This window comes from Symphalangus syndactylus, chromosome 3 (genome assembly GCF_028878055.3).
Source record: "Symphalangus syndactylus isolate Jambi chromosome 3, NHGRI_mSymSyn1-v2.1_pri, whole genome shotgun sequence".
In the NCBI taxonomy this organism is placed as follows: Eukaryota; Metazoa; Chordata; class Mammalia; order Primates; family Hylobatidae; genus Symphalangus; species Symphalangus syndactylus.
In genome coordinates, this window is record NC_072425.2 from 102,419,492 (window position 1) to 102,440,754 (window position 21,263).

General features: G+C 37.1%; 1 protein-coding gene across 2 annotated transcripts in view; it reads left to right on the plus strand.

Moving 5' to 3' along the window:
- Positions 1-21,263, plus strand: part of COL28A1 (collagen type XXVIII alpha 1 chain) — a 186,333-nt gene that overhangs the window by 7,686 nt on the left and 157,384 nt on the right. For both annotated transcript variants that reach the window (XM_055272611.2, XM_055272612.1), the window contains exons 4-9: positions 5,800-5,820; positions 7,991-8,047; positions 9,833-9,886; positions 12,102-12,143; positions 14,108-14,134; positions 18,796-18,840. In XM_055272611.2, coding sequence (XP_055128586.1) covers positions 5,800-5,820; positions 7,991-8,047; positions 9,833-9,886; positions 12,102-12,143; positions 14,108-14,134; positions 18,796-18,840 — 246 coding nt within the window. The remainder of the gene's footprint in view (positions 1-5,799; positions 5,821-7,990; positions 8,048-9,832; positions 9,887-12,101; positions 12,144-14,107; positions 14,135-18,795; positions 18,841-21,263) is intronic.

Consider the following 21,263-nt stretch of genomic DNA (forward strand, 5'->3'; position numbering starts at 1 on the left):
TGAATGTAAAACAGGGGGCTCCAGCAGATGCGGGAGGGAATCCTGGTGATGTGATTATGAGTGGGCTGTTGTTACTTATTCGTCTTCACCTTAAGATGGGTAAGAGCTGACCATAGAAGATGCAGGACAGGCAGCTCCTTGTTTGGCCACATGTGTAGGCTCAGGTTGTTCATATTCACACCGGATACACCCTCGCTGAGAGCACCTGCTTCGCTGAGAACACAGGCTCTTGGCAGTAGACTGGAAGCAAAACTGTTTGTCTGTTCCTGGGGAACCAGAAAATGACCGAATAATATTGCTCTTCCTTAGCATCTGGCGACTTCAGCTTGTTTGTTTAGCATCTGTGATTTCAGCTTGTTTGTTCAGATGGAAGCTCCATGAATAAACCACTTTTTAGAAGGAGGTGCTGCTTTCCAAACACTTCCAGGATCCAAAGTGCTTATTAGGCTCTTCAAAGAATGGTATACCAACTTTCAATGTTTCAAATTGCCACCATCTAGAAGGCAGAACTTGACTCTTTTTTTTTTTTTTTGAGACGGAGTTTGCTCCAGGCTGGAGTGCAGTGGCACAATCTCGGTTCACTGCAACCTCTGCCTCCCAGGTTCAAGCAATTCTCCTGCCTTAGCCTCTCAAGTAGCTGGGATTACAGGTGTCCGCCACCATGCCTGGCTAATTTTTTTGTATTTTTGAGTAGAGATGGCCAGGCTGTTCTCAAACTCCTGACCTCAGGTGATCCGCCCGCCTCGGCCTCCCAAAGTGTTGGGATTACAGGCGTGAGCCACCGTGCCTGGCCCAGAACTTGACTCTTGATGAGACCATTGGAAAAATTCTTTATCTAATCCCTTTCTATTACATCTTTAGTTGAATTTTTAAACTTTTTATTTTAAAATAATTGTGTAGTTGACTTTTTAAATAAGTTAATTAGATATGATTTAAGTACACAACTGCATCAACTTAAAGGGCACAATTCCATGAGCTTTTGACATAGGTACACACCTATGAAACTACCAACACAATTAGGATAGAGAACATTTCCATTACCTCCCCAAATTGCCTCATATCTCTTTGTAAGACCCCATTTGCTCCTGAGCTACTGATCTTACTATTGTGACTCTAGATTTGTATATACTTTCTAGACTTTTATACAAACTCAAATAGTATGTATTATTTTTGTGTCAGGCTTCTTGTACCCAGTATAATGATTTTCAAACTCATCAGGGTTTTTTTTTGTATCAGAAGTTTACTCCCTTTTATCATAGAATAGATTTTAATTGAATTTAATGGATACGAATGTACAGAATGAATAGATTCTTCAGGAACCAAGACAAAACAAATCATTGCAAATTCCTTGATGCCTCTAGTAGGAATTATCATGTAAGAACCCCATAGAAACATTTTAGTTCTGAATTACCCGAAAGAGACTTAATGATTCCAAATTGAAGGAGACATGTAATATATTTTTATTGCTATTTTTATTATAATTTACCTAATAGTATTGAAACCAAAGAAACAAATTCAACCCAAAGTCCAGGATATATTACTTGGTCCTATAGAAGAGTAAAAGAGGATATGTGAAAATTAAAAACAATTTTTTCCCTCTGTTGCCTTTGATGTTAAGTATTTAAAAAGCCTTTATGGAAATAAGGGTTGTGACAGATTTGTCTTTTTTTTCTGAAGGATTTTTTAAAAACATAAATTTAAGGTATTCCCTCCCTCACATACCAAGAAGAGATCAATGTGATGATGTCTATATCATCTTTAGAATCCTATGCTTTATTAATCTATTAATTATGATCACTTTCCATTTTTTCAAGACTTCCTCTGTTTAGGGCCTTATTTTTGTTTTCTGTTTTAGATTTTATAGTGGCCGTTTTGCTACCATTTTAAGTTGAATTTTTTGTCACAGGGTTTGTTCTCCTTGCCTACCGAATGCTTTGCTGTCATTCCATGTGCTGTGATATTTGTCCATTCACATGTTTTCTGTCCCCTTCCCGTAGCATAAACCTTATACTCCTTGAAAAATTGGTGGTTGCATTCTAGCATTCTGGTTTCGCATATATAATATATGTGAATATACACCATATATATGAATCCATTAATGAAATTCTGACTGCATCTTCTTTTGCTCTCATGAGACCCTTGCCCTATTTATCCCTTCCATTGAAACTCAAGCATCCCCCCAGTCTGTCAGTGAACATGCCCTCCCCTCAGGCTTTGACACTGTTCTTGCAGCCCGCTTCCCTGCCTGAGTGCAAGCCCTCGCCACCTCCCAAGGCCTCCGGCTCTGTCCATGTGGGCCCTTCCGTCCACTCCCTTTAAATGTCCCTTCTAACTACTTCCTTTGTCTTATCGCCCACACTAGTCCTTATGACTTTTTTCCCCACAAACTTTGACATATAGGACAGCATACCATCAATGGGTGGTCCTTTGCATTCCTCTCCTCAAAACCATCCAGAAAACCCACCTATTCCAAGAAGCCATCTTGTAACTGGCTCCCGCGACCCTGGCCTAGGAACTCCTTCCTACTCGGGTTGCTGTGTGTTGTCCTCTGTTCCTGGAACTTATAGCCTATAAGAGCCCTCAGGGATGGGGCTTTGTTCTTTGTTTGAAACAGTCTTATCTATTGTGTAGTTTTGTGTTCATTTTGTTTCCATAGAAATATAAATTCCAGCAAACACAAAATTAAATGAGTTCCAAAAATAGTTTTTTGCATTGCTATGGTTTTAAGCCTTATGCCACATCTTTCTAAAGAGCAATATGGCAAAGAAGAAATTGAATTTTGAAAGAAAGAACTGAAAGAAGTATAAAATTACACATCAGGCACAGTAAGAGCTGAATTCATAAATTTAAAAACTGATTAAGATATTGCTTATTGTGGCTGGGTGTGGTGGCTCACGCCTGTAATCCCAGCACTTTGGGAGGCCGAGGCAGGTGGATCACTTGAGGTCAGGAGTTTGAGACCAGCCTGGCCGACATGGTGAAACACTGTGTCTACTAAAAATACAAAAATTACCCTGGCGTGTTGGCGTGCTCTGTAATTCCAGCTATTCCAGAGGCTGAGGCAGGAGAATTGCTTGAACCCGGGAGGTGGAGGTTGCAGTGAGCCAAGATCATGTCACTGCACCCCAGCCTAGGTGACAGGGCGAGCCTCCATCTCAAAAAGAAAAAAAAAAGATATTGCTCATAGTTAAAAGATTTTAAATGCCATATATATGACATTTAAATTTTTCTTTATTTCAGTAGTGGTTTTTAAATATTACAATTTGACTTGAATTATTAGTTGTTTTACTGCCTCTGTTGAACTTCTTTTTTTTTTTTTTTGAGACGGAGTCTAGCTCTGTCCCCCAGGCTGGAGTGCAGTGGCTTGATCTCAGCTCACTGCAAGCTCCGCCTCCCGGGTTCACACCATTCTCCTGCCTCAGCCTCCGGAGTAGCTGGGACTACAGGTGCCCACCACCACGCCTGGCTAATTTTTTGTATTTTTTAGTAGAGACGGGGTTTCACCATGTTAGCCAGGATGGTCTCGATCTGCTGACCTTGTTGAACTTCTTTTGAATTTCTTTTCTCTCTCCTTCTCCCAGAGGAAACCACTCTCTGATGTGGTTTGAAATATTTTACATATTTTAATAAATCAGATCATATTGTATGTATCTATCTACAACTTGCTTTTGCATTCAATGTTTTTTTGGAAATTTTGTTGAAATGTGTAGATCCAATGCATTCACTTTAACTGCTGAGTAGTATTTCATTTGCTAATCCATTCCACCATTGGCAATTATTGTATTTACAGTTTTTCGTTACAAAAAGCAAAGAATGCTGAAATGCGCAAGTGCAAGAATTTCCCTGTGGTATGTCTAGAAAGGATGTCAGGATAACAGGCGAAGGCAAGAATTGTCCTGGCAGCCTAGTGATAAAGCATGTCCATCTTCAGCTTTGTAGGCATAGCCAAATGTTCTACAGGGGTTAATACCATTTTAACTAAAACTATCAGTGTATATGAGTTCCTATTTCTCCATAGGACCTCCTAGCTCTTAAAGATACAAGTATCTCATCTGCTTTCAGCCTGGATTTACATGGCTAGTAATTTAAAATCATTTGGTTGGGAAGGGTGGTAGGTAAGACTCGAAATTTTGTAGGTAGTGTCTGTGGCTAGCTCCTGAGATCATGTAGTCAAACTTTGTCCTTTTTCATATATGGAGAAAATTACCTGGAAGGATTGTATGACTTGTCCAAGGCCACATAGCTAGTTAATTGTTGAAACGGGATGGAAACCCAGAATGACACTTAATTCCCAGCCTAATTTTTTCCCTAATAAATCGTTAAAGCATTTTATTATCTCATCCCTCTATAGTATTAGTTTGTATGGAAATAATGTAAAAATAAAACTAAAGGGATGCAGCATCCTTCATAAAGCTACATACTCTTATTTAGCTTCCTTGTTAGCTTTTACATTTTTAATATCTTGCAACAAATATTCCAGTGCTTGTTACTTCATCTTTCTATTTTATCGTATGTAAATTACCCCTTCAGATGAAATCATAAGGCACTGGTTTGACACATAATTTCTAGGTTAAGAAAGTACTAATTCTATATGTAAACATAGGTTAGTTTCTTTCCAGCGTTTGACTTCCAACATGGCCTTCAGTGCACTTGTCAGGTAATATCCCACTGAATTCAAGTATGGTAGTGAGGCCTAGGTGTTGGACAAAAACAAGATCATGACGTTTCTGCAAAATTATAAATTTAAAATAGTTTTGAAAAATATTCTGGCTAATTCATTCCTGTATGGTACATATGACATGCACTGAAGACTGTCAGGAGGTGCAGCCCAAGTGTGTTACCTCGGTTGAGTCACATTATAGTGGAACCATGTTTCCTTATTGCAAAGCAAGAGGTTGAGTCTGATTGACTAAGACTCATTAAATTTGTTTTTTTGTTTTTCATAATGATCATTTTTTATTATGAAATATTTATTACTTTTCTATCACTTAATTTTTTCCCTAAGTTAGCCAGTTATAAATGTAGGTCCTCTTTTACATAAGCAATGCATATTGCTATGAACAGTTCAAAATTTTTACCAAAATATTATTCCTAATAATGTTTAAATTTAAAAGCTGAGTATCTTTTTTTGCTTCTGTTGAAATTCTATAAATAAAGTATCCTATTAGAGGCTTTTCAAATTTGAAATAGAAAACTCCTCTCCTAGTGATCATAATAATGGAAATCTTTGTCTTCTCATAATTCAGATCATCTCAAAAAATGTCACTGGACTTTGTAATATTCTCTTTTTGGGTTTTAATATGATATAACACCCATTAATATTTCATGAAGCTATGACTGTATATTGTTTTAATCTTGAAAAATAAATCATGAAAAATAGATGCATGTATATGTGCATAGGGATGGAAAAAATTGAAAATATACAATTATATATTCTGCCTCAGTCTTTGTATGTAAAAGTGAGAGCTTTCTCATTATGACTGATTAACTTTATAGTCAAATTATGGAGATTACAGAGCTGATAAAGGAAACAAAAGATAAAACATAGAATGCAGTAAGATGAAGTTCCTAGAAAATACAGATTAATTTTTAATTGTAGTTGTATCTCTTATTATTACATGGCTCGGACTGCTCCTTGGGTGGTTGGCTGGTTGGTTTTATTGCTTTTACAAGTTTAAAAAGGCTGAATTGCTATTCTTTGTGGAAACTTCATATCCCATAGGGAATAGTTATGACTAATAAGTAGCTGGAGGCAGAACTGTGAATCGAGTTAATGCTTCATTCTTTTTTCCCTTGTAGGATATCTTATTTGAAAAGAAGGTAAGCACCACACGCTTTGATTACTACGAATTACTCTAAAAACTTGCATTATCAAATCAGCATTATAATTCACATTAGAAGATTAAGTGTGACTAAATAAAAATGCTTAGTTCTTTTAAAATGAGCCACTCTATTCTGAGGCAGCCATCTGATTTCTTTTATACTACCATATTCAATGCAGGTTGGAAAATTTAGAAAAAGTAAGAAACATTGAATGTGACTCCAGGAGTGATTTTAGAAATCGGTCATGAGTAAACTACATAGTTTTTGCTTACTTTGATGTGCTTCCTTTATTCTAAGCATGTATCTGACATCAGCCACATCAGGTCCTCTATTTTGGGGGGTGTTCCTGGTGTTGGCTAGGTTAGGCAGAGGGTTCCCAGCTAAGAGACAGAGTTTAGAGTCATCCCCTGCTGCCTGCCAATTGACTTTGAGCTCACTCTCCTTATGGTGAAGAAAAGGCAGCCTGATGATGGCAACCAGACCATGTGGCAAAGGAATCTGGCCAATAAGATTGGATGGGCCTTAGCACAATAGATAATCATCAACTTGCTGAGGATTCCTGTCCTGGACATGCATTTCTTAAAAGAAAGAGTTTGGAACATCTGAACTTTGTTCAATGAGCTGCTTATTTAACATCAGAAAATTTACAAGTATTGTTGCATAAAATAATAGGAGTCAACCAAACCTATATCACACCATGTTTTATTGAATTGTACATATTCAGATATACCCTTATGTTATATACCATTAAGAAAGGAAAAAAAAAATGGCCAGGCATGGTGGTTCACGCCTGTAATCCCAGCACTGTGGGAGGCCAAGGCAAGTGGATCACGAGGTCAGGAGTTCAAGACCATCCTGGCCAACATGCTGAAACCCCGTCTCTACTAAAAATACAAAAAAATTAGCTGGGGGTGATGGCGCATGACTGTAGTCCCAGCTACTTGGGAGGCTGAGGCAGGAGAATCACTTGAATCCAGGAGGCAGAGGTTGCAATGAGCCAAGATTGCCACTGCACTCCAGCCTGGTGACAGAGTGAGACTCCGTTTAAAAAAAGAAAAAGAGAGAAAGAAAGGAAAAAACCCTTGCCAGCTTAACTATGATACAGTGTCTTCTTATTAATTGCACTTTTTATTTTATACATGTGGAAATAAGTTTTTAGACATTTTGGATGTAGATTTTAAAATCCTGTATCACTTTCATATACACATATAAGGGAATAAGTAAGCAAAATAACTTGGTTATTTCTAGAACTTCTTCACATTAGAGTCTAAATCAACCTTGTCCAACTCACAGCCCACAAGCTACATGTAGCCCAGGACGACTTTGAATGCGGACCAACGCAAATTTATAAACTTTTTAAAAACGTTATAAAATGTATACACGGACCTTTTTTTTTTTTTTTTTGCTCATCAGCTATCGTTAGTGTTAGTGTATTTTATGCGTGGCCCAAAGCAATTCTTCTTCTTCCAATGTGGCCCAGGGAAGCCAAAAGATTAGACACCTGTGGTAAATCTTCTGAATCATTTTTTGTCTGAGTTGTTGATGTCCTTGTTTTTCCACATAATACTGACCTCTATGCCAGCAAAAGCATTGGTGATGAAGCATTTCTTAAGAATGTTCTGGAATTTTCTCCCATTTCATTCTCTAAGTTTTGAAGTGCATGTGTAAAAAGCAACTACTTTGTCATGACTGAGCCTGATCAACAGCTGTTATAAGACTCATTCTGATTTCAGAGTTGTTAAAATGAGGTAGAAGGTGCATCTTAGAATTAGTAAAATATGGTGTAAATCAAATGTTTTCCTTTGCCTAGTAAAGGAGCATTTAATATTATTATATTATTGAGCTTTGATGTGTTATATAGAAGAGAAGCAGCAGAAATTCTAAAAGTCCACTGAAAATATTTATTTTCTCCTTTTAACTGGCATCTATATATTATATATGTATTTTTGATGGGATGTCTTTTATTTAACTATGCTGAAATTTAATAATTTTTTTTAGCTAGCTATTGATAGGTATAAATTTGCCTGGAATAATTTAATAGAGCAAAACCTCCATAAATGTGCAAGGTAAAATTTCTTTGAGAGTGCTCCAGTTGGTTATATACTGAATACAATTTGAAATGCTATATTTCACTGTGTGTTAATATCATATTTCATTATTGATTCAGTGTGAACGCAAGATTTGTGAATGTGAGAAGGGAGATCCAGGTGATCCAGGGCCTCCTGTGAGTATACTTCCACTTTGAACTTAAGTCAGAAAGTCCTAGCAATGATAGCTCTACTTGCTCTTGAAAACATCAGGGCTATTTTGCACTGTTGAAAAGCAATTGTTTGGAAATGGGAGCAAAAATGGAAATGCTACTTCTTTCTTCTGTTTCTAAAGGGATGCATTCTATCCTTAGAAATAAGCCTGGGATTTTACTGACCTGAACTGAGGGCAGGCATGTTTTGAAGTTGTTCCCACAAAGGACATTTATGTTCCTCCTTATAAAATAATTGAAGCCAGAATTTCTCAATAGTGAAGTGAATACAGAAAAAGCTAATACAAATAATCAGTGCTTTAAGCAAAGCTTTATTTCACTAGAAACATGAAGTACAAGGCTCTCTGAAAGTTAAATGTTGGCTTCACACGAATGCAGCAGTGCAGCAGCAACACCGTGTGGCCTCATGGACAGGAAGCTGGTCACGATGCTTTGGGGGATTAGGGTGAGTTCTGTGAAATGGAAGTAAGCACGTGGCAACCAAAAATAAATGGCAGGATTGACTATGATGATTCATTATTTGATAAGATAATCCAGGAAGGAGTGCTTTCTTTATTTTCTGGCCTAATAACTGGTAGGTGCCATGTCTGTACTGGGAAGGCATTTGAAATGACATCTAGATCACTGGAAATGCTGAGCATTTTTTTTAACATTTATCTTCATAAAGCATTCACTTGCTCATTCAGTCTTCTATTTGTTTGTATAATTCCAAATATCATCCTTAGAGTTCAGAAGAAGCCCTATGGAGAGTCTCACAAAATGCATGGATAAAAATTTTCAACTAATGCTTGTATTTGGGGGTGGGAGGGGAATGTGTACTGTGAATGAATTAGAATGTGACAAATTTTACCCTGAGACTCGGGTCCAAAGCCTACACTTCTTCAAACTATCCTACCAATCAAGAGATGTTTTTCTCCCCAAATACAAAGTTAGATGCATTATATGATAATGGGGCAGCCAGTAGAAGCTGACTTTGGCTAAAGCAAAGGTTTAGCCATCCCTTCCTATAAAGTCTTCGTTTATCCCCATGACACCAAGAGATGGCCAGGGTAAGAAATATTTCTTTATATTTTAAAATGAGCAATAAGAAAGCTCACAATTGCTAAGCACCTGACAATTTAGTCACATTCTTGTCACATTTCAGTAGAGATAAGCCACAGAATATGTTATTTAACATTACCGAGTAACCCCAACACCAGTTCTCAGAAAAGCAGGCTTTTTGGTTGATTAGGAACAGGAAAACAAAATGCTTTTCTGGAACAGGATTACAGAGCCCCTTTCTCCCATCTTTTGAGATTGTCTCCTGGATGTCAGAACCTCTTTGACCAAAGGCAAGTAAGCTGGCTTGGTCCTTTTAAAAGTGAGTGACAGAAGGGAATCGTAGAAGTGACCCACAATGAAGAGAGTTTGGGAACAACTCCTATCCTTCTGCCTGTTGCAGCTACTCCTTTAAATCTTTGCATGAGTTTGATTTTGTTTGCAAAACTGCTGAGAAGTAATTGTTTTGGGAAGAAGTAATTGGTGGGAAGAGAGAAACATTATTCTCTTTTGAGCAAATCTAGAAAATCTGCCAATTCAAAACAGTGGTTTTCCTGGTGTAGAAAAAGGGAGAAGAGAGTTGAATTTCTGCTTGGCAGGTAAAGGTTTTACAATTCTCCCTCATTCTAGGAAACAAAACTGATCATAAATTATTATAAAGTATAGAAAACAATAGAATTTCTACTTAATATTTTTTCCCTTTGCCTTCAGGGTACACATGGAAATCCAGGTATCAAAGGTGAGCGAGGACCAAAAGGAAACCCGGTAAATGAATAAACAGCTTTTCTTTAAACCAGCGTATCTCCTTCTAGACTTTTTTTTTTTTAAAACAACAATTTTAAAAATAAAAAGCATTGTAGTATATGGCAAAAATCTGACAACTTTTGTGAAGAATACAGGATGTCCACTTCCTATATTATCTATCTTATTTCTATTAGCTTGAATTCACAAATTCTGCGTAACATATATGAACATTTTAGTCAGTAAGTTTAGGAAACCTAGGGACATTGAATAAACAGAAACTAGTACTTAAACGATAGCAGCCCATCTTATTTAGGACATTTCATTAACTACTAATATGTGTTCCATATCAGATTGACATTGGCACTTGTGTTTTTAATGGGTCTACTTTTAATGATTAACTGACTGACAATAATAATAGAAAAACCACCAGATTGTTTCTCACTCCCAGAGCATCTTCAAGGACTTCTCCAATTCTTTTCTCTGTGTACCTATCAAAAAAAGTCCCAGGCTTTTAAAGAAAACATTCACCTATTCAGATCGTTGTTAGGATTTCGGTTCCAAGTTCAAGAACAACAGCAGTAATCACAAAGAGAAAAGTAGATATAACTATGTGAAAATTTAAGGCAAAATTCTGTGTAATGAAAAAAATAATAATTAAAGAAAAGGGAGTGATATGCTTTGGTTATGTCCCTACTCAAATCTCATCTTGAATTGTATGTAGCTCCCATAATTCCCACAGGTGGTGGGAGAGACCAGTGGGAGGTAATTAAATCATAGGGGGCGGGTCTTTCCCATGCTGTTCTTGTGATAGTGAATAAGTCTCATGAGATCTGATGGTTTTATAAGGGGAAGTTCCCCTACATAAGCTCTCTTGCCTGTCACCATGTAAGATGTGGCTTTGTTCCTCCTTCACCTTCCTCCATGATTATGAGGCCTCCCCAGCACTGTGGAACTGTGAGTCCATTAAACTTCTTTCCTTTGTAAACTACCCAGTCTCAGGTGTGTCTTCGTTAGCAGCATGAGAATGTCCTAATACAAGGAAGGAATATTAAAGAAATAGAAATATCAGGAAATATTTGCATCAAATGTAATGGACATTGGGTTAATTTCTATAGTACATTGAGTTAATTTCTGAACATAATTTTCAAGAGAGGAAATAAAACTAGTAAAGAAAAAAGTAAAAGCACATTTAGTTTCATTAGGTAATAAATTCAAATAGAGAGAATGAGATATCCTTTAGTAGTGATACTTTCATTTTAGAAACTTTGGAATCCAGAGGATTACTTTTTTTCTGGAAGTGGTTTTCTAGTTCACATCATTTGTTTTTGTGTGTGTTTTGAAGTTTAAAAACATTTATTTCATTATAGCAATTAACACAGCAATATTAAAACAATAATAACTAGTGATAGCAATGTGGCAGTGAAACTGGTTTGTTTTTCATTGCAGGTAACTTGACACAAATAGTTTGGGAAAAATTAGGCAATACATAAGAGATACTCAAATACTAATGAAGTTAACTATTAAATTAAAAATTAACTCAAAAATGAACTCTAAAACAGCCCTATTAGAAAATTTTTAGGGAGGTAATGAAAAAAATCCTAAGTTAAATGCATAAAAGTATTTTTGGCAATTGTCTGCTTGTCAAGGAAAGGGAATATAGCAGCCTTGGATAGCTTTACAACATACACATACATGCACAACCAAACAACCCTATACTCACTCATCTTATATACGTCCAAACTGATGCCATCATGTTTTCTTTTTGTTGTGTTAAACACCCATTATAAATGTATGTTCACATTTATTTCTTTGGTTTGTAATTTTGTGCCACATAATATATTTTCTTAAGTCTTGCTGAAATCAAGCAATCACTCTTGAGGACATTTTGGAAAACATTCCAAAGCCCCTTAGAGAAAAGCCAGAGTGGCTGGCTCCAAGTGAGTATAATGCTGTATTTGAGAACAATGGCTGTGTTGTTCAACTGGGATGTGGTGTAAGCTGTGAAAATGTACCTGGATCCTGCACCCTACACATCTGGCTTCACTGCAAAGGGCAAAGTTTATCTGAGTTGCTTTTTTTTTTTTTTGCCTAGATTGCATGGTAAAAATGTCAACAGGAAAGACTAAAGATGTTTCCTAATTGGGCTAAGCTATTAATCTTCTGTATAATGCATTTTATTGAGCAATCAGTCACTCTTCAGGGCTGTGGAATTTTGACTGTTTTTTGTTTGTCACAGGGCAATGCTCAAAAAGGAGAAGCTGGAGAAAGAGGTCCAGGGGTATGTACACAACTGGAATGCCTTCCTAAGAAAGTGATCCTAGGTTACTGATTTTGTGGTTGACCATTTTGACCCCTGTAGTGCAAGTGCAATAGTGATTTCCATCTACCTGTGCTCTTGATGGCTCAGGAAGGCAATCAGAAAGATATCTTAGAAGTAGAAATGTGGGGAGAAAATACTCAGCTAACAGGAGTGAAAATGGGAGCAGGAGTGTTCAACCCTATCAAATTCTCTGATGCTTAATTTGACATTGGTGAAAGGCTCCAATGAGAAAAGTATTTGCTTTATTTCTTAAGTTTTTTAAGATAAAGAATAAGTTAGAATTTCAGGAGCATAAGAACTACATGGTCTAAACTATGCTTTTGTTAATCCAATTCTGCAGACATTATAAAATTTACCATTCTATTTGATTTCTTATACCCCAAATTAGAAGATAGTGGATATTGCCCAAGAACTAATTACAGTATGTTTCTTATTTTTCACTTTTCTGGGCATTGCAGTAAGTGTATCAAATAGCAGAGATGTGTACAGTGCATAAAAAGAAGACCATATGACATTGCCCTTCTCTGCTTTTCCCCCTGGATGTGCCCTGGACTCAGACCCAGAGATGTTAAAAACTTCTCTTGGTATTTTTAATCAACTTCATTAAAAAATCTGATAGAAACTTTAGTAATGTCAACAAAAAATCTGAAATTTGTGTTATTCATTCAGGAAACATTTCTTAGGTATCTTCTACATATAAAGCATACAATTATGTAAAAATAAAACTAAGATAAAGCACTTGTATTCTTAAAAAGCTTATTATCTCATAGGAGACAATTCTACGTTTATCTTCTATTCCTCATTGACCACACATTTGGAAATTTTATTTCCTTCATGAAGTTTCCTTTTGTAAAAAAAAGTCAGGCCAGGCACAGTGACTCATACCTGTAATATCAGCACTTTGGGAGGCCTAGGTGCAAAGATCATTTAAGGCCACTAGTTCGAGACCAGCCTGAGCAACATAGTGAGACCCTCTCTCTACAAACAAATAAATAAATAAATAGATAATACTATTAATAAAAAAGTGATGCATAGAACAAAATTTTGTAGTCTGACTCACATGTAACTGTAATAATAGCTTATTTATTAAATAGGTTTCTTCAGCTCTCTCAATAAATCTGATAATTCTATTTCCACATTTGAAAAATATAGCTGTATGAAAGACAAAAAAATCCCATTTGAAGAGGACTTGCTGCTGCTTAGAGCTGGTAATTTCCCAGGCCATGTAATATTCACTGTTGTACTTCTTAAAGGGCCAAGGGCAGTGACACAATGGAAAAGGCTGTACAGGATTCCCAAGGGTGACACACAAAAGACAGTAGAAGTGCTGGCCTCTTATTTAGTATGAGATAAAAGACAGTAGCTTAAAGGTCACTGTCTCATTAGGGCTGATAAAGGAACCTTTCATTTCCTTGATGTTATATATTTTAGACCGAATTTGAAAGGAGGACCATAATGGATACAAATATTTACACACATTTTAAAGGCCATTATCTTAGCTCATTTTCAAAGCCAATTTCTTTCAGAGTCTCTGTGAAACATTCTTAGCTGCAATAGTTCATAGTTTAAAAGTCAATATAACAGTTTTGAAGGGACCATTATAGGCCATCACTTCTACAATGACTTTCAGTGTACATTATCTCCTCTAGTTTTGGGCCAAAGGGCAAGAAACTGGATATGAAAAAATACCTGAAACTGAGAATAAAATGTGATAAAGGGAAAACAGATTATTTTCTTCTCCTCAGTAAATGCATATTTCTCCAATCACAAAGAGAAGTGAAACAGTTTACATTTCTATGATCTAATTTTCCAGACTGTATAGATGTGTTTTTGTTATACCTTGTGATTGAAAAATACCTAATCCTTATTCTAATTCTGCCTTAGAGTATCATATTTTACTTTTTCTTTTCTTTTTAAATTAGGGAATTCCTGGGTACAAGGGTGACAAGGTAAGTTGGTAACAACAAATAGATAGACCAGAATTTCAAAAAGAAAAACAGAAACATAAGTGTACTTAGGAACTTAATAAAAGTTATTTTCTTTATTTTTGTAAGTCTGGATTCCCTCATTCCTGAGTTAACATAAAATAATAATAGAACTTAACATATGGGTGTGTGTTGTAAGGGATGGAGGGTACCATAACATTCCTGAGATTAGAATCCAGCCTCCTTCAGCTTTGCAAACATGAATTATTTTAATAGAGAACCCCAATTTATAAGCCATGCAGCACAGGTATGCAGGCTAAAAGTTTCTTTACACAAACAGATTCAGCAATACTGCAAGTAGGTTGCTCCCTTGGTGCTTAACTTCCTGTGAAAACCTAGACACCAAATCCTCTCCCAGGGAAAAGAGAGGATTTATCCTGGTTAAGCAGTGAAGAGCCACTGACTTCACTGAGTCAGGCAATTGGGTAGAGCTTGCAGGGGAGTAAATTTGGCAAACAAAAGGTATGGGTTGGTTGATGATTTGATGATTATTTGTGAGTTACAAGTTAGGATACCAAACTGCTTTAAAAGGGATTAACAAGTTGTACTGTGGCTCAGGAACCTCTGAGAGTGCTCACTGGTTCATTGATAAGTCTGTCCCACAGTTCTCGTTATTATCAGATTTTCTATCTGAATCAGAACATGCACCTATCATCCATTCCATCCTACAGGGCTACAACCTTCAGGCATGAGAAAGAGGCTAGGACTTTAGAGGGTCCAGCTCTGAGTCTCCTCTGGCCTCCCTACTTCTCATGGAGCCAGGAGTCTGCAGGAGGTCTGTGCTTCCTTCTCTTGGATCATGCATTGGGTAGCCAAGACTCCAAAAGGCCTGCTGCTGGGAGGGCATACAAAAACCTCCTTTCCATATCCATCATTTTCCTAGGCTGGAGGGGGAGCCAAATGGTAGCTGTTTGTTGGGGCAGGAGAGGTCATGTAGCGGGCTTTGTTGTGCTACCCGGTGTATCTTCACGTGTGTGCTCATGCTCTTGCTGTGGAAGGAGTTGGAGGTGGGAAGGGAAGTGGGGGCCAGGCTGCAGGGGGCTATGTCTGGCAAGGACCTCTGAGGAATTCATAAGTCTTTTAATTCTTTATTCCTTTTGAAGAATATTTGTTAAGGAAGGAAGCCAGAACATTATTAGTTTAGTTATAACTTTCAACTATTTAGACACATGGTATGTGGGCTTCCACTTACACTCTTGCCCTGGGCCCTGCAAATATTAGGGGTGAGCCTACATGTAAACCAATAAATATATCCTAATCGCTGGCAATTTTAGGCCTCCAAGGGGAAGAGTGTAAGAAATCCCATGATTCTACACTTAGCAGCCTTAAGAACTTGGGTAACTCAACGTCTTGGAGTATCTGTTTCTTCAACTGGATGGAATAAAATTTGTACAGGCCTGCCTAATTTACAGAGTGGTTGGAGAATCAAATAATGGGCGTGACAATGTATTCCAAAATGTTGGCTTGTCTACAAATGTAAGTGCCATTATGAAGAGGAAAGGAACAAATATTAATATGGGAAAACTAAAAAATTTTCACGGTTGTAAAATTATCAACTGTGTATATATAGTTGAGGAAAATTATGGGTGGCCCCCTCCTCCATTTTGATTTATATAGTGAGGTAGTTATCAACACAAGGAAGCTTTATACATATATTTTTTGAAAAGATGCATTTCACTTTCTGGAGAATTATTGATTCACTGGAAGAGTTCTCACTTGGAAAATACAAGCTGTCAGAGCAAAGTGACCCTGAACCATCGACATTCAAACCAGAATTTCACCAGGAGCAGCAGCATCAGAAAATAGAGGCTGAGAACAGAGCTGATCTGTTCATGGCTTTCTGAAGTACTCGCTCTCTGAAACTATGTAGTTGTGGCCATTCCACAGGGATTAATGAGCCCACTAAAAAGGAAAACGCCTTTGCAGAGGCAAATAACATGAATACAGTATTTTCATTGATGGCAATCTGTGCCCCCCAAAAAACAAATGCTGTTCCTCAGGCCCCTATAGCTAACAAATCTGTCTGGGCAAATGGAATGTGAATTGTAGCCAAAAGCATTTTGAGTGTATTTATGGTACTTTCTGTTTTATATTTTGGTGGTTGACTCATTTTATTCCCATCCAAAATGATTAAATTAATTGCTTTCTAATTGATTCTTCAAAAGTAATTTTCCATTTGCATTCAGAAATAAATGTTCAACTTGTTCTAAGTGAAAGCTCAGTTTTTCCCTGGGTCAGTTTGACTCACAAAAGGATGTGAAGAGAGAACAGACTTCTTTTGATCAGAGGCATAGCTGGCTCTAAGAGTCACACCTCCCTCTTTCCTGCTCCTGATGCCTGCAAGAGCCCAGGCAGTACCCTAGGCAGAAATGCCAGGTTAATGGAAAGTGACTTGCAGCCTATGACAGTGTGCCTTGTTCAGCTACAGGTGACTGATAAGAAAGGTCTTGAGAGCCTAACAGACTCAAGTTTGTGGTCATGGACAAAGTATGTAATGTCTCTGGGCCTCATTTTGCTTATCTGTGAGTGGAGATATGTATATATATACCTCACAAGGCTGCTATGGGGATTAGCAATAATGTAAAGGCTATGGCACACACTTTGCATCCATAATTGGAAGTTACAATTGTGATTTCCCTCCGTAGAGCACTGCTATTGAAACTGTGGTCTGCAAGCTGGCTGCCAGTCTGTGAATGGTTTATTGCTATTCTGCAACAAGATAAAGCTTCCACCAGCATATAAATCCACTATATTACAACGTATACTGTTTAAAGTTCAGCTGACATTTATTTTTCATAGCAAGACTTCCTTGATGAAAGAAGCAGTGCATTGATTTACATTTGAATGCAATTTCCTTGTCATTGTGTAGTGGCACTTCCAGTAACATGCCCTAGAGCATTACAGAGGCAGAACAAAGCAGCAGCAGCAGAAGCTAGTGTTGAGAGCACTGGACTAGGAGTCATTGGGTAGCCTGTACATTTAAGTAAATCATTTGACATCTCCAATTGTGTTTCCTTATCTTGAAAATGAGAATTGAATTGAGGATCAAAATAACGATATATATAAAAGCATTTTGAAAACTCTAAAGTGATTTATAAATGAGATAATATTACTATGATTATGAAACTTTAGTCATTTTTCTGACTGTCACCTTCTAGTTCTAAGTATTAGAAGCTTCAAAAGTCTGATATAATGGATTAGTATTCAGAGGTCCCAATTCTCATTATACTTGAGGAAACTAACCTTTTAAAAATATTTATTTTTGTTTAAAAAATTTAATTGACAAATCTAAAAAGTTCATATTTATTGTATTGTATAAAATATAATTTGATAAATGTATACATTATAAAATGGCTAAATTGAGCTAATTAACATACATATCACCTCACATAATGATCAGTTTTTGTGGTGAGAATGCTTAAAATCTACCCTTTTAGTGATTTTCAATACAAGACATTGTTATTAATGATAGTCATCATGTTGAACAATAGATCTCTTGAACTTATTGCTCCTATTTAACTAGTTTTGTATCCTTTGACCAACATTTCCCAAGTTTCCACCCATTACCCCTGGTAACCACCCTTCTACTCTGTGCTTCTGTGAGTTCAAATTTTTTAGATCTCACATATAAGTGAAATCATGCCATATTTGTCTTTCTGTTCCTGGCTTATTTCACTTAACATAATGTCTTCCAGGTTCAGGTTCATCTATGTTGTTACAAATGACAGGATTTCTTTCTTAAAGGCTGAATAATATTCCATTGTATACCACATTCTCTTTACTTAACCTTCTTAATTACAAAATTTTAATCTATAAAATTGGATTAATATTTATCTCAGACAGTTAAGGTCAGATTAACTAAGATAAAATATTTACGATAAACTATCACTGATAAACTCTAAAGCATAACTCAAATGTTGTTTTTTCAGCAATATTCTAGGGAAGACAGGGAAGTAGAGCATAATAATGAAAAATATGTAGCATGCTTGCTGCCAAGCCTGGCTCTCCTACAGCAGTCCTCGCTAACTCATCATGGCACCTGTTCCCACTAACTCACAATGCAATCTCACTTCAGAGCCTTTCTCTCGCAGTTCTCCAGGTGAACACTACTAGGTGATCAAGGTTGGTACTCAGGCTGAAGCATGGTGTTCTTGAAAAAATAGGAATTCCAAGTTAGAGTATCTGTGTTCAGACTCTGATTCTTTTACTTACTAGCTATTTGATAGAGGGAAGTTATCTTGTTGAGTTTAAATGTTCTCAATTATAAAATAAGAATGATAAAGCTGATCTCCTTGGGCCGTTATGTGGATTCAATTAAACCACATATGCAAAGGGCATCTAATATGTGGTTAGATGCTAGGTTCCTTCTCTTCTAGTTTCATCCATTTCTTAAAAATATCAAACCTTATTACATTGTTCCTGTCAAGTTAAGGATGACTCATGGGTAAAAATAATCAGATTTCAATGCCCATACAACCCACAGTATTGAGGCTAAGATTGTGTAGAAACCAAGAGTGCTTATGTTACAAGAGTCTGCTGGGAATTTAACAAACAAACAAACAAACATTCTTAATAGTGAATGACTGCAAGTGTTCTCTTATTTATTTCACTTATTTATTTTTTAGGGTGAACGTGGGGAATGTGGTAAACCAGGAATAAAAGGTGACAAAGTAAGGAACATGTTTTTAAAATGCTTACAGCTGTGATCCCTTTTGGGTTGCGTTTCCTTAAGGGGAAATTCCTGGGCTGAATTATGGTGATCTCACTACTAGAGCTGGAATCAATGGCTCAATTTTTCACATCTGTAAAACATGTGGTAGAAAACAAAGTGATGCCTAACTCAATAATAGAACCCCCAAATGCCTTTTTTATGGACCATTAAGACTTCATTTTCTGACACCCTAACCTTGGAGGCCACGCCTACTGAATGTTATGGTAAAAAGAATTATTTAACCTGCAAAGTTAATTAAAGCTGCAGTTGGGTCAGAGTAGAACTGCTTTCCAGATGTAAACACTGAAAACCGGCACTTTCCAAAATAGTGTGAAGAACTCTGAAATAAGTCAGTGAAATAGTTATAAACAGTGTGGTGCAACTAGACATAGAGATTTGGAATTTTGAAAATGTAGACACAAACAATTGGATAGATATTCACCTTTATTTTAAAAAATAAATATAGGCTGAACGCAGTGGCTAACGCCTGTAGTCCCAGCACTTTGGGAGGCCGAGGTGGGTGGATCACCTGAGGTCAGGAGTTTGAGACCAGCCTGACCAATACGGTGAAACCCTATCTCTACTAAAAATACAAAAATTAGCCAGGCATGGTGGCATGCACCTGTAGTCCCAGCTACTCAGGAGGCTGAGACAGGAAAATCGCTTGAACCCAGGAGGCGGACGTTGCAGTGAGCCGAGATCTTGCCACTGCACTCCAGCCTGGGCGACAGAGTGACTCCATCTCAAAAATAAATAAATAAATAAAGCACTTAAATTTGGAAATAATATTAAGTATGTTAAAGAATTCCTCAAAAGTCCAAATATATACAGAGAGTATATCTGAAACATGATGTTAAAGGGTCCAAAAAAGTACAGAGTAAAAAAAAATAGTTTTCATTATATTAAGAACTATTAACATCATGCCACCAAGATACCAAACTTTTTCAGTTTCTATGTTATAATTCTGGAACGGAGTCAAGGAGAGAAAATGAGGCAGAAGGTTAGGAGAAGAGGGTGAGATAATGACTTTGGCCCATGGAACTAAACACTTTAAATAGATTGAGACTTTCTGAATGCTTTTAAACTACTGTAGACTTAAAGGTCAGGTGCATCTGCAAAAGGTAGGCTTGGTAATTATCTCTGGTCAAAATGGGAAATGTGAAAATGAATAGATTCTTCCTGGAGTATAACTGAACATGGAAGTGTACCTAGATATTGGAAATACAGAAAAAGGGACACACATAGAATAGAATAGAAATGAAAGTCAAAGAATACCTGGGAAAGCTAGATGAAATTAAAATGGTTGACAAAGGATATCATATTTCATTGACTAAGATGTCAGGGATTATTAAATGTCCCATTATTTTCCATACCAAAAAGGAATAATAAAAAAAACCCACTGCCAATTATAAATGTAAGGTACAATTGATTGTAAAATATACCCCAATGTCAGAGATATAAAAATGTGAAAAAATGTGTCTTAGAACCAATGAGATATAGAGTCCTTGACACAAAGAGTTTACACAAGTTTATTTAGAAAAACATATGAACAACATGAAGAGATACAGAAGTGGAAATTAAAATGGGTAATAAATAAGAAAAATATCCGAATACAGCAGCAATCAGATAAGTGAAATTAATACATTAAAATAAGGCCGAAGCGGGAGGATCACTTGAGTCCAGGAGTTTGAGACCAGACTGGGCAACATAGTGAGGCCCCGTCTCTACAAAACATTTAAACATTAGTTGGACATGTGCCTGTAATTCCAGATACTTGGGAAGCTGAGGTGGGAAGATTGCTTGAGTCCAGGGGGTTGAGGCTGCAGTGAGCTGTCATTGTGCTACTGTACTCCAGTCTGGGTAACAGAGCAAAACCCTGTCTCAAAAAAAACAAAATAGGCTGGGTGTGGTGGCTTATACCTGTAATCCCAACACTTTGGGAGGCCAAGGTGGGCAGATCATCAGAGGTCAGGAGTTTGAGACAAGCCTGGCTAAGAAGGTGAAACCCCATCTCTACTAAAAATACAAAAACTGGCCGGGCGTGGTGGTGCACACCTGTAATTTCAGCTACTTGGGAGGCTGGGGCAGGAGAATCACTTGAACCCAGGAGGCAGAGGTTGCAGTGAGCCGAGATTGTGCCATTGCACTCCAGCCTGGGGGACAGAGTAAGACTCCATCTCAAAAACAAAACAAAACTAACAATAAAACAATAAAATATTATATCACCAGTGTGGGCAACTAGAGAGGCTGAGGTGGGAGAATTGCTTGAGCCTGGGAGATAGAGGCTGCAGCGAGCTACTCCAGCCTGGGCAACAGAGCAAGACCCTGTCTCAAACAACAACAACAACAACAACAACAACAACAGCAACCAAAACCAAACAT